Source organism: Schistocerca cancellata, chromosome 4 (genome assembly GCF_023864275.1).
Source record: "Schistocerca cancellata isolate TAMUIC-IGC-003103 chromosome 4, iqSchCanc2.1, whole genome shotgun sequence".
Classification (NCBI taxonomy): Eukaryota; Metazoa; Arthropoda; class Insecta; order Orthoptera; family Acrididae; genus Schistocerca; species Schistocerca cancellata.
In genome coordinates, this window is record NC_064629.1 from 645,682,621 (window position 1) to 645,708,172 (window position 25,552).

Genomic DNA, 25,552 nt, shown 5'->3' on the forward strand with positions numbered 1-25,552 from the left:
CGGTCCCATTCATTTTTACTTATTCACCATTCCTTTTTTTATCTAGTTGTATAATCCTGTACAGGTCTACAAAATTCAAAATGGAAGACTAGCAGTATTGTAAGAATAACAAGAGTGTTCCCAGTGATCATAGGTAGGGGGGGGGGGGGGGGGCAGAAGGTGTGTAGCTCATATGAAATATACATCTACATAAATACTCCACAACCCACCTGATGGCATGTGACAGAGGGTATGTCTGGTACCACCAGTTGAACCCCTCAGCCCCCCTTTCCGTGTTCCATTTGTAAGTGGCACAGGGGAAGAATGACTGTCAGTAAGCCTCTGTATTAGCTCTAATTTCCCAAATTTTCTTGTGGTGATTATTTTTCGAGATGTATATGGGAGGAAGTAATTTTAGTTATACAGTGAATGGCAAAATATCTCTGGGCACACTTGCTACTAGCCAACGTCCATTATATTTTCCACCCACTTTGAACTGATATATCCGTCTTTGTTACAAGGCGTGATAGGAGATTGATTTTTAAAAATCAGTTTTTTCTAGGGGCGGATGGGTAAACGCATTCCACTCCCGTACCAGAGAAACCCATTGCAGATTCTGCACCAAAAAGTACTTAAGATTTTCTCAAACTGAGAAACCCATAAAGCAAGCAACTTGAGTATGTTAGGGCTCAGTTGTCTCCACATTAAGAAAAGTGTATTTTCTGGAGTTAACTGGTTATGAAAAAGAAATAAAATAATTTCAAATAGTTGCTATATGAAAACTCTGAATACATTGGTTTAATGTCTGTAGCAGAAGTCTGTCTTACATGCAGCAAAATTTTCTATTACACACAACAAAATAGCTGTGAAGTTTCAAATGCTTATTACTGCTCAAGCACAATTTGTCCTATGGAATGTTGTTCGAATAAATGAGTTGCATGGCTCCTTTTAAAAAAAATCCATAAAACATAGAGTGTAAGTTGATCCTTTGACAAGAAGTACAGTACCCATAAAGAACAAAGCTTATTCACTACAGTGCAGGATGTTTTGACCTGTACTTGCAGACATGCTCAAGGATTCCTCCCTCCTACGGTATGACCATTTTGACATACACTTGTTGCACAGAGAAAACATGGAGGAGGATGACAAATATCTATTCAGTGGTGAGCAAGGATTATTAAACTGAGTAGCCAGTATCCTGCTAAAGTTAGCCCTCTAAATGTCTGTCAAATATCAAGATGTGGTAGTGATATGAAAAGCCTTCTCCCAGTACTACAAAATGTATCATTAAAATACTTGGTTGACACTACATGATGGTGTAATTTGGCCAAACTGATATGGAATGTGTTAGATTTTGGCTGCAGATTTGGCTGCAGAAATTGCATGGAGAGGCCTTAATGTGCACAGAAACTGGATTTGAGATGTCCTCAAGGAGGCTCACATTGTACAACTTTCCCGTTGACTTTGCAACAAATTTATTTTCAACCATTTCACATGACTCTCAGCTCTGAGAAAGCTCTCTGTGTATGCAAACTACGAAGTTTTATAATCTTTTGCATTCCTTCCTTGACAAGTCCACATTCATGACTGGCTTCAAGTAAAGACCATCTCCATTAAAGCCATTCCTTGTAAGACATTGAGGTTTTCAAATCAACCTTCAAATCATAAGATTTTTTGTATGTAAATATGAATAATGTTAATATGGACTATTCTTGCACATTTCATAATCACACCATATTTATTTTGTAAATTGCTTTATGCTTGGAAGTAGATCAGCTGTTTCATGATAGGATTCCTATGGTTCTTAATAAAGTCAATTAATGGTCATGTGTAATTTAGCTTCTTATGTAGTTTAATCGTACATATACTCATTCCTTGAGGTATTAGAATAAGGAAATGTCGGTCCTTGTGTTTTCCAGAGGGAGAAATGACGATGTTCCTCAAGGTTGTCAGAGCTGCTACTGATCCTCCACCAGTTATGGATCATCATGTACCAATTTTTACAACAGAGAAAGGTGTTTTTCAAGAGGAACAGTGGGATTTGACAACTCAGCAGGTAACCATATATGCTTGTAACATTTGTGTATTTCAGAAATATTTTGCTGTTTGTAGATTCCATTCTGCAACAGCTGTATTTTATTTTCTCTGATGGAGTTCAGTGCTGACTATATGTGAATACTGGGACAGTTTCTATTTAATCCTTTGAGTCCTATTTTCACAAAATTAAACTTCATCATAGTAAGCAGCGATTTATAAGATGAAACTGGCAAAAGGTAAACAATCCGTTGTTTTCAGGAGGTGGTTTCACTTTGGAACCACTGGGGCATAGAGTTTTCAACCATCAATAATTTCATGTGGTATATTTGAAAGCAGTTTAGCATTTTTCCTAGACAGACTCCCACGTCTTGAAGCTTCCATGAACTCATAATGCCTGAAACAAAATATAGTCCTAAATAACAAACAAAAATGGGCCTAAATTTTAATAAATTTTGTATCACAACTACATACTGTCCTGTTGATTTCATTTTGGTAATACTTATAAGAGCAGTCATACAAACTCAAATTTACATTACGGTAACTTAGATATACTTATTACAAACTTGCCAACGTTTGTGGTTTATTTGTAAAATTTACAGAAATTGCAGCAGTTTACAGATGGACGGTGTCATTTTATGACTTTGTGGACAAAAATTTTAAACATTAATATTCTACAATTACCCCACTTCCATACAATCGATTGTTTGCGTGGCTTGAAGGCAAGTCTACGATTGTCAATAACTCATTCTTTAATGTGATTGGTACTTTTAACCGTGTGATGTTTGTGTCATCATTGGAATTGAATTTAAAGTCAGGATTCTTCCTTGTGAATCTTACATGCCAACAGGCATTTTGTTCCACTCCATCCACTTGTGGTTTAACCCATATACTTTGACCACGTATGGACTAATTAAATTCATTCCACGTGTGTGTGTTATTTTTACCATGTGCATATTCTTTGTCCGCAAGGTTGGCATCGTGTTCAGTTAATGGTTTAAGACTGTGTGCTTTGACATGTTTCATTGAAGTGTTTGACTGCCTTGAGTGTTTATGTTATAACTTTATGTGACATTTAGTGATCCAGGTTCCTTTCAATGTTTCAGTAGGTATTGAGGCATTTGTTCTTGGAAATTTTGATATGCTGTATTCCTATTGTAGGGTTCGTGAATAAATCCAACAAGAAACAGTATTTCCAGACATTTAAAGAATCCTTTTCTGTTGGTTTTCTGCGCATACTGAAATCAAGAAGGGCAGAAAAATTTTCCTTGTGCACAGTATGTGGGTGTAATAATAGTATTGCACATGGTGTAAGAAATGATTTAAGTAATCATGTGAAGTGTGGTAAACACATAAGTTATGTTACATTGAAGGAAGATAACAAGAAAATCATCACCTTTTTTGCCAAGTCTGGAAATGTTGACAGTGACATAATTGGGGTCGAATGTCTGTTTACTTCCTTTTTGGTGGAGCACAATGTGCCCTTAAGTGTGGCTGATCATTCTGGTGCTTTATTTAAGATGATGATTCCCACACCAGAATCTTGCAAAGAAATATAGCTGTGCTCACACGAAAATGACATGCAATGTAAATAAAATGGCAAAAAATGCATCATCTGTAGTTGTTAAATGTGTTCAAAATGAGCCATTTTCTTTGGCCACAAATGGAAAAAATCGTGTGAACACCATTTTGTATCCTGTTTTTGTTACATTCTGTGATATTTCTTGGGAAAAAGTAGTGAGCACTGTGCTATCCATACCAGCATTCGACGGGGACTCAACAGGGCGAAACATAGGTAACCTGATGTTATCTCAGCTGAATTCTCATAGCATATCAATTGAAAACTGTGTGACTTTCTGCTCTGACAGTGCTTCTGTTATGATAAGACACAAAAATGGGGTTTGTGCAGTTCTGAAGGAAGTTCAGCCAGATATTGCCATCGTAGTTTGCATTATCCACCTGATTAATCTAGCAGCTGACAAATGTGCTAGAAGATTATCACTGAAAGTGGATGAGATCCTTGTTGATATTTTTTATATCTTACAGAAGAGTGTCAAAAAAAAAAAAAAAAAAACACCACCAGCAATTTCAGAACTTGTAAAATAAGGAGACAAAGAAAATTCTGAAGCATGTACAGGGCTATTACAAATGATTGAAGCGATTTCATAAATTCACTGTAGCTCCATTCATTGACATACGGTCACGACACACTACAGATACGTAGAAAAACTCATATAAAGTTTTGTTCGGCTGAAGCCGCACTTCAGGTTTCTGCCGCCAGAGCGCTCGAGAGGGCAGTGAGACAAAGTGGCGACAGGAGCCGAGAAAGCGTATGTCGTGCTTGAAATGCACTCACATCAGTCAGTCATAACAGTGCAATGACACTTCAGGACGAAGTTCAACAAAGATCCACCAACTGCTAACTCCATTCGGCGATGGTATGCGCAGTTTAAAGCTTCTGGATACCTCTGTAAGGGGAAATCAACAGGTCGGCCTGCAGTGAGTGAAGAAACAGTTGAACGCGTGCGGGCAAGTTTCACGCATAGCCCGCGGAAGTCGACGAATAAAGCAAGCAGGGAGCTAAACGTACCACAGCCAACGGTTTAGAAAATCCGGCTTACAATTGCTACAAGCCCTGACACCCGATGACAAAGTCAAACGCTTTGAATTTTCGGCACGGTTGCAACAGCTCATGGAAGAGGATGCGTTCAGTGCAAAACTTGTTTTCAGTGATGATGAAGCAACATTTTTTTCTTAATGGTGAAGTGAACAGACACAATGTGCGAATCTGGGTGGTAGAGAATCCTCACGCATTCGTGCAGCAAATTCGCAATTCACCAAAAGTTAACGTATTTTGTGCAATCTCGCGGTTTAAAGTTTACGGCCCCTTTTTCTTCTGCGAAAAAAACGTTACAGAACACATGTATCTGGACATGCTGGAAAATTGGCTCATGCCACTACTGGAGACCGACAGCGCTGACTTCATCTTTCAACAGGATGGTGCTCCACCGCACTTCCATCATGATGTTCGGCTTTTCTTAAATAGGAGATTGGAAAACCGATGGATCGGTTGTGGTGGAGTTCATGATCAGCAATTCATGTCATGGCCTCCACGCTCTCCCGACTTAACTTTCTGTGGGGTTATGTGAAAGATTCAGTGTTTAAACCTCCTCTACCAAGAAACGTGCCAGAACTGCGAGCTCGCTTCAACGATGCTTTCGGACGCATTGATGGGGACATGCTGCGCCGAGTGTGGGAGGAACTTGATTATCGGCTTGATGTCTGCCGAATCAATAAAGGGGCACATATCGAACATTTGTGAATGCCTAAAAAAACTTTTTGAGTTTTTGTATGTGTGTGCAAAGCATTGTGAAAATATCTCAAATAATAAAGTTATTGTAGAGCTGTGAAATCGCTTCAATCATTTGTAATAACCCTGTATGTACTAGGTGGCTATCTTTAGACAGATTTTTGGATAGACTACTGAACCAGTGGGATCTGCTTCCTTCTTTCTTCAAGGAGGAAGTAATATTATGTATCCAAAACATTTCCACAAGCTTGACATCTTTCAGAATACCTAGAGTTGAACAAAGTGGATCCAAAGAGTATCAGAAGAAGAGAACGCATGCCCCTAAGAGAAAAGCATATTCTTCCAAATGTGACAAACCCATCCTAAAAAGTAAAACATCTGCTACAACACACAAGGAAAAATTGTTTATGTTCCTGTCCTCTTACTTGAACAAGGCCTTTTGCACTTTTCTTCATGTGACTATTCCTGTTTTTGATAAATTGAATATTGCCATTCAGACTTCTTCCCCACAAGTTCACATTTTATTATAACACCTAATTGATTTGCTAAAGCAGCTGTTCACCAAGTTTGTTGAGCCCAAAATTGTCAAAAACTGCTCATTGCTTGAAGTCGAGTACAACTTTATTCATGATGAAGAATTAGTTATTGGCATTCAGACTTCGAACATAGGGAATGATCTCCAGGATACAGATGAAGCCCTTTTCTTTTCATCAGTGAGAAACTACTTTTGTACTGCCTGTGACTACATCATCAACAAGTTTCCACTCAATGATAATGTGTTAAAGCATGCTCAAGTTGCTAGGTTAGACAAAAATTGAAGATGCACAGTTTTCTTCCATTCATTTTTTGTGAAAAAGTTTCCTATCATGTTATGCAAGGAAGAGAATGAAACTACAGATGAGGTGGTGAATGAGCTTCAGATGCAGTCCATGGAGATGACACTTTGGCTGCAAATCAAGATGCTGTGAGTGATTCCAGCTGGGCACAAATATCAAGAATTAGTGGAGTCGATGGACTTCTTAAGTATAGCTGAATTCCTAGAGTAATGCTCTCCATTCTCATCATACTCCATAGCAATGCAGAATGTGAACATGTTTTCAGCCTTGTGAAGAAAAATAGAACAGAGTTCAGATCATCCATGTTCAGTGAGTCTCTGTTCCCTGTTATGACAAAACATTTTCTCTAGACTTTTTGCAGGAAGCTAAAAAGACCACAACTGTTACTTTAAAGATGAACTAGAATGTGATTTGCATTGTATATTATATTATTTATTGCATGTGTTTCATTAAACAAGTTTTATTGTGTAAAGCCTTTGTCAGTTATTGCATATCTGCTTAATTTATCAAGGAAGTCCTTTTATGTATGCTCCAAACAAGTCTTCCCCACTCCTGCTGCTGTTTAACATGGATTTCTTCTTGATTGTTATGTTCATCTACAAATCATTGTTCTATGATGTAACTGGGCATGATTTCATTGAGGTATCCTGTTTAAAGCATGAATTATTGTATCTTGTAGTCCAGAAGTATTTTTATTTTCGTCAAGCCAGGGTATGTCAAAAATCGTTAAGATTTCTTTGTCACGTGTGAGTTTCATTGATAACCCTTTTCAAAAGTTGGCTGGTATGTACTTATTTTCACTATCAATGCCCTCCTCAGTATATATGTCTGAATTTCCTATTATCATGTATCTTTTTAAAACTGATGATGAGACCAGTCAATGATACTTCTGTTTCTGTATGTGTGCTTGGACTGATTACCATATCTGCAAAAAAAGAACTATTTCTGCTTGTTGTGTATTGGATGGAAGATCATTTACATTATCAGAAACAATAATGGACCTAAGGTTGAGCCTTGGGGAACCCATTTGTGATTTCTTCCCCCATCAGAATAACATCCCCAGACTATATTGGTTGAATTACTAAGTACGGCTTTCTGCAGTTTTTTGTTAGATATGACATTATCCATTGGTTGGCTATACCATCAATCCTATAAAATTTCAATTTATCAAAGAATACTGGGATTCACACAGTCAAATGTCCTAGACAGGACACAGAAAAAAGAAAAAAACCTGTGCCATTTTATTATTTAATGCTTGTAAAATCTGTCAAGTGAATGTTTAAGTAGCATTCTCAGAGCAACCCTTCAACACCTGAACTGTGATTAGCTAATAATACTATTGGTGCTAAGGTGAGATTCTATTCTAGAATACAAGATGCGACAATAAAGTAATGAGACTGATGTGAAAAAAAATGTTGCTTACCATTTTAGTCAAGTTTAATGTTGTCTCTTTCAAAGTAGTTCCCTTCTGATTGCACACACTTTTTCCAGTGCTTCTGCCATTGATGGTAACATTTCTGGAACTCAACTTCTGTAATATCCTCCAAGACCCTCGTCACAGCTTTTTGGACATCTTGTGTTGTTTGAAAATGGTGTCCCTTGACCGCCGTTTTGACTCTTGTAAATAGAAAAAAGTCACAATGAGCGATATCTGGTGAATAAGGTGGCTATTGTAGTACTTAAATTTGTTTTGAGGTTAAAAATTGCTGTACTGACAGAGCAGTATTGGATGGTGCATTATCGTGATTCAGAATCATACCAAGATCTTTAGTTATTATTAGACGAACCGTTTCTCGATTGATGTTCAGTTCTTCTGCAATCATTTTCACGGATAATCTTCAGTCAGATCCTACGAGTCCACGCACCTTGGCCAAGTTGACATCCATCCATGAGGTTGATGCTCGTCCACTGCGGTCTTCATCTTCAACATTCGTTCTACCTTCACTAAACATTTTATGCCAACGAAAAACTTGAGCTCTTGACATAACCTTCTCTCCAAAAGACTTCTGAAGTTTACTGTAAGTTGTCGTCGTGTTTTCACCCAATTTAACGCAAAAAGAAATGGCATACCGTTGCGCAATATTATGCGGTTCCATTTCCGTGACGAGAGACACAAACAGGTGTTAACTTATTACAGCACAACTCACAACTGAGCAGTTGCATCGATGTGCCGCTTGTACTAGAAGTAGCTTATAGACCAAGGTCAAAGATATTGTGCCTATGCAAGCCTGCAGGGTTGCCACATCTTGCAAAGAGAATCAGTCTCATTACTTTATTGTCGCACCTTGTACATCACCTTCTCAAAATTTTGGAAAATGTCAGCAGTGAAACAGGTCAGTAGTTATTGACAGCTCTCTTATCACCATTCTTAAAGAGGTGTTTAACAATTGCATATTTCAGTCTCTCTGGAAAAATGCCTTGAGTTAGTAATGCATTAAATATTTGAAATAAGACTGGGCTTATTATGTGCAAACAAATTTTTAGTTCTCTGTTGGAAACACCATCAAAACCAAGTGACCTTTTATTTTTGAGAGATTATGTAATTTTTCTTAATTTCAGAAGAAGTTGCTGATACATTCATATGGTTGAACTGTATGGGAGTTACTTTTCCAGTATAGTGCTGTGATTTGTATCTTGAACTGTTTGCCCCTTTCTACTATATTTAAGAAACGGTTATTAAAATGGATTTGCTGGCTGTGACCTATCATTTATAGCCATTCCATTCAAGTAATATGGATTGTTCTGTGGCTGAATGTCCTGTTTGTTGGTGCACTACATTCCATATAGCCATAAGTCTATTGTGAGAATTTCTGATCCCTCACATTATGTGCATGTTCCTTGACTTTTTAATAACCTTTCTTAGTAATTTTTAGTAGTTTTCATAGTGTGCACTTATTGCAGGGTCTCTGCTTGCTCTTTGCAGAAGATACATTTCCCTTTTCCTTTAACAATATACTTTAATCCCTGAAGTCACCCATGGTTGCTTATATTGCTGTTTAATGTTCTTTATGATCAGCTTACATGGAAAGCTATTTTCAAGTAATGATATAACTGTATCATGAAATAGATTATATTTTATATTATCATTTAGTTCATTATAAATTTCATCCCAGGTTATCTCGTGTAAACTAAAACATTTGTGATGGAGTCATTAATTACTCTAACAGATTTTCAACGTGGAGTATCAATACTGTAAGGCACTATGTTATTTATCGTAAATAATTGTGCATCATATCCAGAGAGCAGTTGTTATTTGATAAAAAGGTATTTTCTTGCTTGAAGTTCACCAAAGGATACATCAATTAATGTCCTACTACCCATGTTGGAAAGTTAATTACTGAAATCCAATTGTAGGAGCCAAATAAGGTTTCAGATCATTTTTCCTATCGGAATCCTTTAGGAAATCTACATTGAAGCCACCACAGACTATTAACTGCTTGCTGCTCTATGGCAGACTTGGGTTACAAAACTGACTACTCTCAGTTTGAACATTTTAACAATTGCCCTTGCAGTACAAAACTAAGTTGCTGAACGATGCTGTAAACTATGTTTTGAGGCAAGAAATTCATGCAGTCATATTATGTTGAAATGGACTTATCTTGTGATTCAGGCTGATGTCTTTTGTTTCCTGCAGTGTGAAGTAAGCCGTTAATTATTGAAATCACTCAGAGAATTGTAATTCCTACACAAGTTTTGGCACCAGAATATTGCAAACACACAACACCATGACTGGAATATAACAGTGATGTATTTCTCACCAAGCGAACATACATCATGGAATATACAACGTAGATCAATTCATAGACAATAAATATCGTCAAAGTGCATATAATTGCAAATATAAACCTGCAACATAGTGTTGGTGTGTTGGGATTGCTCTTCAGGCAAGTCTGGCAAGGATGGGAGGCTCTTTGTGCAACCCCAGAATTTAAATTATCACACATTGTCAAAAAATTGTATTTTTTCGCCATGATTCCCCCAGTTAATAAAATACACACATTCATACTTTGCAAGGCAATCAATCATTTCCATGTACAGATGCACAGATGCACAGAGGCACTTTCAGAATGGCAAATGGTCTTGAAAATAGTATTCTCAAAATGCTTAGAAAACTACCCTTGTAATTCTTTCAAGGCCACAGTGAATTTTTCAAACCTCATATTTTCTTTAATACCAGTGAGCTTAGGGAAATTATGTGTTTTCTGTCAGAATTTGTCCCTCCTACAATGAGATTTTCATTTTAAATGCATCTCCATCAAGTCAGAAATAAATTGTTTCCTGCCTTGCAGTGCGTTTCTGTGGGCAAAGTGTAGTCAAATTCACTTAAAATGAGAGGTTTCCAATCGATTCTAGATGTTCTAAGTTTTGTTTCTGCACTCCTTTTTTCTTCATGAATTCAACACTAGTGGGTTTTAAGTCAAAAAGTGGTTCCAGGCATGTTTCTTGGCTTAACCAACATCTTTTACAGAAATATATAAAGTCTCCATACTCTTCGTTCCAATTCCATCGAAAACTGTTGCAGCTGACAGTGGAATAATCATATTACTTCAGAAAATTTACTGTTCATGCCATTAATTTCTTCACATGCTTCATGCCAACAAATTTAGCACAAAGTGCTTCTTGATGCACAGTACAATGAGTCACATCTCTTGATTGTTGTGATTTTTTGGTCTTCTTAATCTTTAAATTCTTTATGTAGGATGTTGTAATGTTTCATAGCAAATTTTCAGTACGTGTTGATTGTGCAACTGAATATTAGATGTTGAGAATTCTCAACCTTCTCTTCTCTCATTCCCTTCATTTTTAAAGGCTTGTGATGATAGATCACCAAACTGCCTCTGTTTGTGCAAACAGCTGCTGGATATGTGTACTTCCTTTATATACCATGAACAAATAGCAAAGGGTAAACAGTGCTGGCAACATGATTTGCCAAACTGAAGAGAGTCGTTCCAACCGAAAAATGTCACACAGCAATACTATGAAATGTCGTGTTGTACCTAATATTCCCAAGGAGGATTGAGCAAAGCCGAGACAGCCCCAGCCTCAACCTGCATATTGGGCTTACAAGAAGTTTAGCGTGCTGTGGCCGGCTCTTCCGTAAATTCTTCTTCTTCTTCTTCTTCTTCTTCTTCTCTGACCATAATGCAGAAGAACCCATGCATTAACACAGGTTCTAAACTATAGACATTCAAAATAAATTCATTAAAAAAATCATATAAGTATAATAAACTCCTCTATGCACAGTGAACAGTAATTCTGAGATAAATGCCGGAGAACTTTCCTTCCCTTATCATCTGTCGCCAAACATAAACTCACTGTTCAGTTTCATATTAGTTTTAAAATAAAATTTAATACAAATTTTTCTTTTACTTCACTTTTCAGCTGCTGCCTCATGTTGATGGCTTCAAGCATATTGCACAAATAGCTGTTGATGCAGATGTTGAGAACAGTCTTGTTAAAGCCTGCATACAAAACCTCCTGTAAGTATAATGGGTACAGATGACTTACTGAACACTTCTTGGCAGTATTTATAAGTAGTGCATACTTAAAATTGAAGTATTACATGAAAAGTTTGAAACAACCTGCGGAAACCAATTTTTGTGTTTTCTGAACATTTTGTGCTGTTTAAGTAATAAGACAGCAACTTTCTTTTTAAGTAGTAATCAATCTTCAGACTGGTTTGGTATGCTCCCTTTTGTCTCATCTTACCCCTTGCTAACCTTTTCATTACTGCATATCTACTACTCTCTATATCCTCAATAAACTCTTTTCAGTGTCTTTGTCTATCCTATTGATTGTTCTTCCTTTAATGCTCCTTCCACTGACAAGCGGACTATTCACAGATGCTGTAACACATGCCCCCCAACCATTGCGTCCTGTTCTGTGCTAAGGTATTTCAATAAAATTCTTTCCTTAAGTGCTCTTTGTAGGGCCTAACCCTTCCATACTTTGTGTGTAGGCCCCCCCCCCCCCCTTTTTTTTTTTTTTTTTTTTTTTTTAATGCTGTCTGGTTCTTATTCTGTGTTTTCCCCATGACACTCAATGCAGTATATTTCATTTTTAAAGAAAGCTTTCTCCTCCTGGTCTCCACTGACGCGATCATCTCCTTTGCTTCTCATGGCAATTTCTTTCATTTCAAGTTTCTTTAGTTTCTGCTGTTTTATATTACTTAATTTTGATGTTTGTGTTGATATTATTCACCTGTATATTTTTTTTAGTATTATATTCCTGTTGTGTACTGTTTACTCAGATATTATGGAAAGTAGGTTTCCCATTCAATTAAACAGTTTATCTAAGTATTCCTTACCTTGGAAATCAGCTATAGTTTGAATTTTTGTTGGGCACGATTAAATACTAAATGTCAGACTGCAGTTCGTATTGAAGTTTGTGAAGGGGCAGCATTAGTTGACAAGACAGTGAAACAGTTGTAGCCTATACCTGATGTTATTGAATAGGTACATTTAGAAATGGAATGAGCGTTCAGTAAGAAGAAATCAGAGCATCAAGACTTAGCACTGACATGGCGATATTGTTATAAATGTGTATGAACTTGGAAGAGGTGGTATAATATAAGATGAAAACCAAGAAAAGTGAAAGAACTGTAATGGAATGTCTTTGAATTAAATTGGTAGGTGTGGAGGGAATTAGTTTAGGAAATGAAGCACTAAAAGTAGGCAACAGTTGCAGTTGGACTGCAAAATAACTGATGATGATGGCCGAAGTAGATGAATACGGACATGCAATAAAAAGCAATGCATTTCTGAAAGAGAAATTGGTTAACAGTGAATATAAATTTAAGTGTTAGGATATGTTTTCTGAAGATATTTGTCTGAGGTCGAACCTTGTATGAAACTGAAATGTGGGTGATAGACAGTTCAAACAAGAAGAGGATAAAAGCTTTTGAAGTGTGGGGCTACAGTAAAATGTTGAAAATTAGATTGGTAGGTCAGATAATTGATGAGGATGTACTGAATTGGGAAGGAAAGAAATTTGTGGCACAACTTAAATGGAAGAAGGAATTGATTCACAGGATTGACCCTGAAGCATCAAGGAATGACAGTTTTGTTAATGGAAAGAAATATACAGGTAAACATTTTACAGGGAGACCAAGACTTGACAATGGTTCAAAGGGATGTGAGTTGCAATAGTGATGTAGAGATGAAAAGTTTTGGACAGAATTGGCTAGTGTTGAGAGCTGCACCAAACGAGTCTTCAGACTGAAATCACAACAACATGTATTTGTATCAGTATGTCGGTAATGACAGATGGAGAAAATCTCAAACTTCATGCTATATTCATTCTAATTATGTAGTAAATAATCATTCAGTATTAAATTTCAGCTCGAGCTTTAAATTACACTTTTTAATGAATAACCATTTTGGAACTCTTGTTTCAGTATTAGATCAAGAATGAAGTAGTAGTCCATCAAACTTTTGGCTACAATTTAGTAAGGTACTTTATATTATGAAGAGGTTTTTATGAAGATGTCAGGAAATCACAATAAATATAGAGGTCTGCAGAAGACTGAAGTTTAATTGATATAACTAAATTGGTTGTAGATGCTTCATATTGTGTCCCTTACATTGTACTCCATTGTGTGCTTTTTATTCACAGGTATTACAAAGCTGTAAGCCTGCTGCCCATATTCTTGTACAGTAATGTTTATACACCAACACCAAAGGTGCGCTTGTTGGCAACAGACGCAGCATTGCAAGAAGAGTGCATTAAATATGTTTCTGTATCAGGTAAGACTATTGTATTACAACCTTGTATTGTAAGCTGTGTTAATCTTTGCCTGTTAAATTTTTCAAAAACTTTTCTGTTATGCAGTTGGAACCTCTGAAACAGTAAACTTTCATAAGGAAAGTCAGTTACAGGAAAATCTTTCCTGGAGAAAATAAAGATTGTCAAGATAACATCACTTGTTCTTTTTCATTTCAACTTTCTTAATTAAGTTGTATTGTATACTACATATTTTACATTAATTGTTTCAGAAAAGATCAACTGATGTTTGTGCCTACTGTGGCTTCTCTGTTTAATGTTGCCTGTTGAGAGTAGCAGCATTTACTTCCAGGCCAACAAAAAATGGCTCTGGGCACTATGCGACTTAACTTCTGAGGTCATCAGTCGTCTAGAACTTAGAACTAATTAAACCTAACTAACCTAAGGACATCACACACATCCATGCCCGAGGCAGGATTTGAACCTGCGACCGTAGCTTCCAGGCCAACAACTCTTATTCTAATAGTACTGTAGAGCTGAGACAACAATAAAATAAAATCTGATTACTCTTTTCCAAGGCACCAGAGAAATAGATAAATGGTGACATGAAAACCTAGTTGTCAGTGTTACTCTCTGCACCACAAGGACTATGATCATCATTGTTACTACCATCTGATCTAATTACATCACTGTAACTGTTCCAAACTATCAAAATGGAAGCATAAAAAGTTCTGGAATAGTGTGTCTGTGATTCAGCTTCTCATAAGCAAAATAGAAAGTGATCTGTGTCTGCATTTCAAATATCTACAAAATATTCTACATGGCCTTCATACAGTCTGAAAGCTTATTAGTAAGTCTTCAGATGACTGTGAGATCACTATAGTCCCAGACAGATTATGTAAACTTAAGAATATACATCAGTCTGTATTTATGAATTGCTGTCCCATTAAGGAAGAGTGGATGACAAATTATAAGCTGAAGCTCATCTGAAATTCTGTCACAGACACCTTAGCTTTGTTGACATTAATGCATTACCTGAAAAGACCATACTTTATTTCTATGTTGCAAATGAGTAGAATATGTCAACTTTTGAAATACCTTTTAAGTGAGCCATTTACACATTGGCACAACAACTCTCTCTCATTGTTTTTACTCAACGCATATTAACACTGTGGTGCATGATTTTAACTGCAATGGACAGCTTTTAATGATCATTTCTCTGGCCTTTTCAATTAGTCATGAGGCTGCAAATTCATGCAGGGCACAACACAAGTAGGGAGTGCGCACTGCAGTGGGCAGTGTACATTTGTGTCCTCAGGGCTGAATGAAAACACCCAAGAAGCGACCATTAACAGCTGTCCACTGTAGTGGAAACTCTGAGCCACAGGATAAATATGAAAAGAATGAACATTTTCTGGTGGAGTTTGCTGTAAACCGACATTTAATAATTATGATGTGCTTGTTCCATTTGGATAATGAAAGCAGAGAGAGAGGAAAAAAAGGCTGATATCATTGCTTTATTTTGCGTGTATGGGGGCGGTGATTTGTGAAATGTAGTTTATTTGTCCCTTAATGCACATAATCTGACTCATTTGATTCAAGTACATGACACATGTCAAAATTGGAGTAAAATTACACCATAAACATAGAACAGCTGATTTCAACAAACAGCATCATTATCATAATAATACAATTTCGTTATATATACATACAATAATCATAATAATAATACAATTTTGTTATATATACATACAATAAAATGTAACACCTAATTACTCCTTGCTCAAATTATCATTTCATCCTCTATGAATTCTTGTATTAAGTAGTAGCATTCCTTCCACAGAATCTGCTGTAGCCTCATTTTTAGAACTTCTAGCTTTGTATTAAATATGTGTTTGCCCATTAACTTGTTATATATTGTCATCCCCATATACAGTTTAGTGCATGTATATAATTTCAGGTGGTGTGTGGGTAGCATGAAATTATTTTACGATTCTCCTCAAACAATTTTTGTCTGTTGTGTAGGAAGATTATAATTTCATAAGTGAGGTGCTGTTATGTCACGCACTGTTATAATGGCTTTAGTGGGTCTCCCATCCCACCGAGCAGAGTTTTTATTTTTTAATGATAATATAATATTTTCCACATCCTTTATTGTGACTGCTTTAAAAATCTATAAGGTGCTATGCTGCTTGGTGGGGTCCAAAGTGATTTACTTTACTCTGATACTCTGCTGCATGACTTTGCCAGGTCCATGAAGAACTCATTTAAATCACTCTGGTATTTGAGCTTGGTTTACAATAAAGCTATTGTCTATTTTAATCCTAGATATTTCATTAGTACTTACTCCAACACCTAACCCTGATTAGACAATTGACAACACTGCTTTTGTCTTACTTTTATGTTGTACAATGAACTTATTGTTTGCCCTTTGTTTGGCTGCTTTCACAACTTTTATAAATATAGATTTATAATGATGTACATACTCGGCATGTATTTACATTTTCATTATATTTCGGTTCATTGTGGAGTTTCCTCATCCTACCACTAGAAGTTTTTATACCCTGAGTTATCAATTTAAGTTTATTAGTCTTTTGTTACATATGTTTCCAAGTGGAAAAACTTCATTAAACATTTCAAGAAAGCTAGTTACAGATTTGTTAACGTTACTATTACTGGAAATAAAGCTGTTCTGAGGCCATTCAGTCTCTCATAACTTATTTCTAAATGTAAATGAACTTTTTTTCATTGAAGTTCCTTTTCATGTGGCTTTTGTTGCATGAACTTTCCAAGTTAATTTTTGGTAGACCAGTCAACAGTGCAGCGTGGTCATAGAGTCCTAAATCTATGCAAAATTTATAAACATCTTGAAATACATAATTTTTTTAGAATTTTGTCAATACAGGTCACTGACTGCATTTACTCTAATACTTTGCATGAATTTTACTTTGAAGCCAAAGTTTATTAAGTTAGTGAATTTGGTATGTCATTGCTTTCAAGTATTATAGTAATAGCTGCTGACTTCAATATTAATATCTTTTTCCTTTTTCCTTTACTGAGTTTTTCAGGCAAGCAATGAAATTTCACCAGAAAAGCTTCAATTGTAGCTTTCTCTGGTACTCTGTAAATAGAAACTACCATGACATTTAGGTCCCTCAATTCGACACAGCAGCTTTCAAATATACATTCTTCATTCAAATGGTTAAAATAATTTCTTATTTCATATTTTATATTGGAATGTGCAAGTATGTAAGAGTCTCCATGTGGTTTCTCTAATCTACAAAAGCTGTTGGTTAATTAAAAATTTTCAATTTTATTAAGATTTTTAATATTGTCAAAAGTAAGACAATGTTCATTGAGGCAAATAAGTTTTATGTTTCTACATTTAGATAGAATAATTTGTGATTCGTTCACTTTGACCTTTGACCATTTATATTCAAGTGTTTGATGTAGGGACATTCTTTCCTATTTATGTTCTCACGCTTACTCTTTCATGGTACTAATTTGGTCTTGCTGTTTTCGTTACCAAACACTGTTTCTCATCGCCATCATTTCTTATAAGGTATCCCATTTTTCAGAATTTTACATGTCTCAAGGGACATTTTACTAAGAATTTTGGATCCTAACCTATTTAAATGAAGACTGTGTTTACCCAAATATTTATTGCTTAATAACTTATTCAAATTTGTAGACACAGCTCCTAAACCATCACAGTTTTCTTTAAATCATGATTTATTCACTCTATATTTGTAGAGGTTACTGGCAGATTGAATTAAATTTCTTGTTTAACTTACAATTTCCTCTTCAGTGTTGCTTCTAAGAGAATTTGTACCTACACGGATGAAGACTCATTTGTAATTCGTCCAAGATGCCTCTGCTGAACCATCCTATGAGTTATATATGATGCTAGAGTGTATCTTCAACTGGCGGGTCTTGATTCTTGGACAAATGTCTATTGGGGAAATTGGTACCACCACATTTTTCAGCAGAGACTCGCCTATAACAAGGAATTTGTGTTTTTTGCTCTGTTTTTCATTACTGAAACATATCAAATCCTTTTTATTGTATGGTACACTAGTCCACTTGTATTTATTTTCGGTTATAGAGACCAATGGGTGAGTTTCTTCTGTAGGTGTAGTAGCCTCATTATTTGAGGTAATAACTGTATCATTCCACCCAGTTTTGGTGTTATTTTTGTCTATTGCCACAGCCGTTTTGCAAAGACATTTTTTCCCATGTTTCAGGTCACAATTTTCTTTCTTCTGCACTTGTAATTCGGCTTTTAAAGTGTCAGTGTTGCTAAGAAGCACTCTAATAATTTCTTCCTGCAAACTCACTGTGGAAGCTAGTTTTATGTTTTCGTACTGCAAGCAGTCAAGGCGTGACCAGTGAATATCGTCCCTAATAAATTTTAAGCATATTTTTGTACACATTTTATGCAGCCAGAAGTTGCACTTCACCCATAGAATTCCTTTTACAACCAATTTCTGACACTTTCTACGTGATGTGCTATTTAACTGTTGTCAGTTTATGAGCATTGTGTCATTACACTTTTCAGTGGGCACCGTCTCGTAGTCTGTGAACTTTTCTGTCTGTTTTTACTATCAGGTAAGCAGAATGAAATCTGTGGCAAATAATTATAGAATATTTAGAGGAAAGATTAAAGTAATAATATATTTTGGCTTTTATTTGAAGAGAAGTTGTGCAGTCCAGATCAATTTAAGAACAGCAGCCATAGGTAAGCAGGATGGTTTGATGATGTGGATGGGCCTAGTCAATTTTTAGATGCAATTATTACAGTTCTAGAACCTGGGTAAAGGAAAGCATATCTCCAGAGACTTTGCTCTTACTGTAAAAGCCATATTGTGATAGTGTTATCACAGTGACCAACATGTACAGTTTCCATGTTCAGTTGGGTGAAATTTAAACAAGTTTTCTTTTATTTCTGTCACTTTCATATCCACTAGGGTAATTCTTTTTTCTGTGTGCACCACTCCAATATTTCTTGGAGTATTTTGTAACCTCTTACTTGAATGTTCTGTTTTCTGCCGGTTTGCTCAGGCATTCTCTAATTTCCCCTTTCCTTTTTATATCCCCAAAAGATTCATCATTGCTCACTCTCCTTTTTCATGTAAGGACTCGTCAACTGTTAATATGATCTTGATCTTAATGTTGTAACAGGCTGTAAGTATGTCTTAAAATATAGGACGCTGAGAATATGTATGTTATGTCCAGGAACTCTTCACATGCTCCTGGACTGAAGTCGACCAAATTTAGCACAGGAACTCCTTGCCCAGAAAGGACCAACTATGGGGGGAGGGGGGGGGGGGGAGTGAAGGAGGAGGTTATAATGCTCTAGTTGTGACATTTACAGTGATACATGTGTTACTTTAGCCCCTGCCATATAGGGGCTAAAGTCCTGCATGATAGGTGTGTTGTGTGGGAATAGTATCGACCTACATTACCAACCTGCTGTGCAGGTCAGCCTACATGTCAGAGGCAAGCAATAGTTTTCCAGCAGCTGATGTCTAGGCTGCCCAGCAGTGTTGTAGTATTATAGGCTTACTTAATTGGCCTGATTTCCATGGCAGCCTCTACATGTCTTGGGAAAAAAGGGCTCCCAAGCCCTCAGGCATGTTGTGGGCATAGTGCCAGCCTGCTTTATCCACCTCTTTTCTGGGCTGTGTATGCTGATCTGCATGCCTGGAGGAAGGTTGAGATGTATAGAGAAGGAGATGGAAGGAGAGAAGGGGCAAGGTGGGATAGAAAGGGGGACTGGAGGGGATGGTAGGGAGAGAGGGGGCAGGAGGCAATGTAAAGACAAGAGGGGGAGGGGAGGGAGGAGTTGGAGGGGGAGAAAGAGAGGGGGGGTGGAAGACAAGATGAACAGAGAGAGGGGAGTACGAGGACAAGATGGACGTTGGGAAGGGGTAGGATGAGAGAGACAGACAGGTAGGTGAGGAGGTGTTGGGCAGAGAGAGAGGATAGGAGGAGATGTCTGCAATATATATATATATGCATATGGAATGCATGTATGGGCGAAGCTGCAGGAAAAAGGCTAGTTTTCTATATCAAAATATATATTCTGCATATTACAGTACACTACTGGATCCCATTGTCATTTGTCACGCCCTTTTTTTCATTTGTGAAAGTGTATGAGGAAAACACTTTGAAGTTCCTCATTGTGCCACAGAATATGTTCAAATGAAATCAACTGTTAAAACAGAACAGATAGTAAATGGGAATGTGAGCAAGTTAAAATATTAGTTACTAACTGTCAGTGTGACCACAACCAAGTTCCATAATTTAGTTCTCTCCTAGGCAGCAGTTCTGCTTACATTGTATTATGAACTGAGAACTAGTTGATACCTGAAGTAGAAATTAGGGATATTTTAGAGAACACATACAGCATATATCAGAAAGGTAGGTAAGACTCCCCAGAAGATGTAGAGTTCATAGCAACAAGCAGAGTAATTTGGCCTTGTGACATTTGATAGTAATTGGGTATTTCTACTGGCCACTGAATTCAAACACATCAGCCAAACTCTCATCTGAAAAATAGCCTAAACTTGATAGCACTGGAATACCCATAGCATTCGGTAATAGTGCAATGTTACTTTAATTTGCCATGTATGGACTACACTTTCGCTTAACAATTTGTACAGAAACCAGATGGCAATTATAAGAGTCGAGGGGCATGAAAGGGAAGCAGTGGTTGGGAAGGGAGTGAGACAGGGTTGTAGCCTCTCCCCGATGTTATTCAGTCTGCATATTGAGCAAGCAATAAAGGAAACAAAAGAAAAATTTGGAGTAGGTATTAAAATCCAAGAAGAAATAAAAACTTTGAGGTTCGCCGATGACATTGTAATTCTGTCAGAGACAGCAAAGGACTTGGAAGAACAGTTGAATGGAATGGACAGTGTCTTGAAAGGAGGATATTAGACGAACATCAACAAAAGCAAAACGAGGATAATGGAATGTAGTCGAATTAAGTTGGGTGATGCTGAGGGAATTAGATTAGGAAATGAGACACTTAATGTAGTAAAGGAGTTTTGCTATTTGGGGAGCAAAATAACTGATGATGGTTGAAGTAGAGAGGATATAAGATGTAGACTGGCAATGCCAAGGAAAGCGTTTCTGAAGAAGAGAAGTTTGTTAACATCGAGTATTGATTTAAGTGTCAGGAAGTCGTTTCTGAAAGTATTGTATGGAGTGTAGCTATGTATGGAAATGAAACATGGATGATAAATAGTTTAGACAAGAAGAGAATAGAAGCTTTCGAAATGTGTTGCTACAGAAGAATGCTGAAGATTGTGTGGGTAGATCATGTAACTAATGAGGAGGTATTGAATAGGATTGGGGAGAAGAGAAGTTTGTGGCACAACTTGACTATAAGAAGGGATCGGTTGGTAGGACATGTTCTGAGACATCAAGGGATCACAAATTTAGCATTGGAGGGCAGTGTGGAGGGTAAAAATCGTAGAGGGAGACCAAGAGATGAATACACTAAACAGATTCAGAAGGATGTAAGGATAGAGTAGCATGGAGAGCTGCATCAAACCAGTTTCAGGACTGAAGACCACAACAACAACATGGACTACAAAAATTATACATATATTATCAGCAGTAAGGACAAACAGTTTTGGAAGGTAATACTGAACACATTACCAGATGGCATTGAATAACTAGACTGACAACCCCCATGTGAAAGAAATACCTTAGACTCTCTGATTTTAAAGTGACCCATTCTATTCAAGGTTGTTATCAAAGAGACAGGGTTTAGCAGCTATGATGTCTTTACTGGGACAGTGGCCACCCATAGTCATAGGATCATTGAGAAATTTAGGTACAGATGAAACAACCACGTGTTGCATATTATTTGATTTATTACTAGTTTCGCTCATCAGACAAAAACATTTTTAGATATTTATTACTCTGATGGCAGCACACTAAAAGTTTAAATCTCCTCTTAGCATCATTGTCAGATCTTCGTGGTGTACATTACTTCCTAATAGTCACAGTATCCTCTATAGGTGATGCCTGTGTTTGGGAAGCTAGGAAAGTACTGGTGTTTGGTAGAACTGAAAGTCACTAACAGACTACTTAAAATGCAATTGAGAATGTCTATATAAAATATGACAAACACAGAAGAGCTGTAGTTAGAGCTCACACACATCTAGATAAATGCTTAGCAAGTAATGAAAGATAGCAAATATCCACCCTGGTTTAATGATACCATTTAGGGAATGATGCAAAAGTAAGATTTCTACGCTGTTTGCTACAAAAGGGAATATAGGGCAAATTATGGAGGAAACTTAATTGTAGCTCATGCATCCATAAGAAGTGCTAGGTGTGAAGCATACAGTATCATAATTAGAGTGTGGCCAAAGAACCATCAGAAAATTATAGGAAGTCGTGGACATATGTAAAGTCAGCTAATGAATTCAAAACTTCTATCCAGTTTAACAGATTATCTTGTGCTGAAATTAAAAGCAGCAGGCAGAAAACTGGTATTTAAAAAATTTATCTACACACTTTGATCACCTGCTAATGAGAGACATTGAAGTCAGCATCTCTGGTACTGGAAAACAATTAAGACGACTCAAAGTGGATATGGCACAAGGCCCTGATGAAATTTCTGTTGAATTATACATGGAGTACACTACAATGTCTCATAGTGAACAGGCATATAAGCATGCCAACACAAGTGTGCCCTTACAGTTACCAGTGGGCTTGGATCACAGTTTTCGTAAACTGATTGTATGTTTCCAATTTGACAAAGAGCTGTAGAATGATTTCCATTTGAAATACAAATCATCACGAGCTATGAATCATGATACACTGCTGACAAATATGATAGCTTACTTCAGAAAAGAGTACACTAAAAGATTCTAAAATACCCCATGCTATTTGCTTTCTTCTCTAGACAGCACACACTATAAATAGTATAAGAAGTCCTTTTCACAATTACACAAGCAGGTCAACATCAGATGGTAACTCCTCCACTATGAGAACTCCAGTTCAGTCACTTTTGTGATGTTATCCACCTATGTTTTGAAACTAAAATGATCTTGTTAGCTTTGTGCTGAAAATCATGTGCTTCTGAGGTCACATATTGTGTGTGGCCCTCACAACATTAGGAACAACCTCCTCTAACAAGGGAATGGTCCTATAAGACATGTGAAAACCTACCCTGAAATTTTTACACAGGAAGAAGACGACAAAAGAAATGCACTGCCAAAATTTTAGCTGATAAGAGGCACTGCAAGTATTTTGTAAAAAATGTTAAAGTTACACATTTTTGCCACACGAAGAACAGCTTATAACAGCAGTTTGTACAGCCGTGCCCACTGCACACTTAGCATGTGGCTTGGCGAATCAGTAATGCAGTGCCTCATAGCGGAATTGTCCAGAGTTCGCAGACACCAATTTTAAGCACCTAAAGCCTGGTTTACAATGGAGTGAATGGAAGTGAACATGTGCAATGAGCATATATATGGGTAGAACCGTTTATACTAGAGAGAATAGAAGAGAACACAAGGTAGCAAACATTGCCTATAAACGCTGTATTATTAGTTTTTAGTTTTTGAAGCTAATATTCAGCAGGCAGGACACAACTCTAACTTGTTAGAGCCACAATGCAAAACTTTGGTATTCAGTGACAATTATTTTGCATAGTGAGCACACTGTTCTTGACTGAGTTTGCAAAATGGCACAAGGTTTCCTAAAACAAAAATGGTGTAGTGGCAAAGCATGCACTTCGTGATCCAGAGAGTGCGGGGCCAAATCCTGTTCAGACCACAACTTTTTCACTATGATTTTTAACACAGCATTCACTTCTTACAGATGTTGTAGTGGGCACATAAGACGTGTGGTTCAGATTCCTCATTAAACGGCGGGTCTCCATTTTCTGATTAGATAACTGGGGAAGGTTAGGGACATGAAAGTAGCTGCAGTGGCATCCAGTTGTAAGACCTGCTTTTTTTTTCATGTTTGTTAGCTTAAACTATTCAAACAGTTTTCTGAATAACCTCACACTGACAGTTCAATTCTTGCACATGTAATTCTGATAAAAGTGGCTAGCAGGGAAAATAAAATCAGGGCAGTGTTTGATGTCACAGATGATTTGCATCAATGAGGACTTGTAATTTGTTGAAATGAAATGTGTCTTGCAGTACTTCATTTTATAACAAGTCCTGTAGGCCATTCCTTTTAATAATGTTTGAATGTTGTACATTTGAATATCAGTGAAATAGTTCTTTGTTTATTCCCCATAATCGTCACAAAAATTTGAAGTGTCTATTGAAAGACAAAAACATTTTTCTCACACCAAGCATACCGATAACGGAAAAAGTGATGCAGTCAGGCACTTCGCAGTAACCACTAGTTTTATTTAGACAGGACTGTGATGGAGTCAGAAATGGTCCCGGCCAATGTTCTGCATATTGCGCTGCATGCCAGGCATACTTGATCAAATTTGTAAAGTGTGGTGAAGAAAAATGGTAATGCACAAATGACTGGAGCTTAAGAGTACTGTTCCACTGATAAACCTGAAATGAGAGAGAGGTATTGGAAATTATGTTGTCTGATAATTTCCTGAAAAATGCTTTCCACTGCCGAAAAAATTCTTTATCGAGAAAGTGTATCACACTAGTTGTTCCATGTGGAATCCACATTAAATCTACAGATTTTTTGTCACCCTCCACAAAAACAGAGGCATCGTTATGTCCAGACCATGAATCCAACAAAAGCAAGCATTAGTTTCTGTGGCTGGTAGGAATACTTTTAAAACAAAAATGTTGAAAATTATTCTTTCCCATTTTTCCAGATTTTGATATGTTGATTTTTGCAATTAAACAGTCCATTTCTTATATTTGGTCCTAATTTGCCTTGTGGTTCTTGAAGACAGACATATACAGCTGTGGAAACAGTAAACAACTCATACTTATCACGGGCATTATCGTATACGAATGTGTTATTGCATTCATTGATTGGGCAACTGGCTCCATCTTTTTTTCACCCCGAAATGATAAAAGTGCGGTGTGCATGCCGTTCTTTCACGAAACCTGACTGATCAGTGTTATAAACAGCACTTGCAAGGATAACAGCAAGTTTTGTCTTTACATCAGCTATGAATTTCTCTGTAGCATTGTCTATCACTGGCAGCTGCTCTACATGTTTGTGTGACGAAAACGTGGTAATTGTGTGACTTCCTATTCTGTATGATTTCTTGAACCTGTGTAGGCAGGTCGATGAAGCCTGGAAATTAGCAGTGTTCATGTCGCATGCAATTTGAAAGACCGAGTCTCGTAGATCTCCATCGGTAACGGTGTATAGCCTCTCACGAGCAGCTCTAAATCTTTCGAACAGTTTTTCATTCAGATGGTTTCAGGTTTCCATTTGGTGCATATTTCTTACTTCACGTAATTCATTCTTCCACTTGTACAGTTCACACTCCGATTTTACAAAATGAAAATGCCTTTGCACACTGCATAACTTCAAGCTTTTTTGCCCTCCTTTGTTTAACCAACATTTCAGTGCCCAAAAGCTGTTGCAGTACTCTTTTTTTTTAAGGTATTCTTCTTCAGAACTGTTACAACTGATGTCATCCGACCCACAATTCATGGGATCATCACAGTCATTTCTAATTTCTTCTAACGTATTCACAATT

General features: G+C 37.0%; 1 protein-coding gene across 3 annotated transcripts in view; it reads left to right on the forward strand.

The window, feature by feature from the left end:
• The window catches only part of LOC126183870 (GATOR complex protein NPRL2), a 145,066-nt gene that overhangs the window by 76,365 nt on the left and 43,149 nt on the right, over positions 1-25,552 (forward strand). For all 3 annotated transcript variants that reach the window (XM_049926162.1, XM_049926164.1, XM_049926163.1), the window contains 3 exons: positions 1,899-2,035; positions 11,542-11,639; positions 13,774-13,904. In XM_049926162.1, coding sequence (XP_049782119.1) covers positions 1,899-2,035; positions 11,542-11,639; positions 13,774-13,904 — 366 coding nt within the window. The remainder of the gene's footprint in view (positions 1-1,898; positions 2,036-11,541; positions 11,640-13,773; positions 13,905-25,552) is intronic.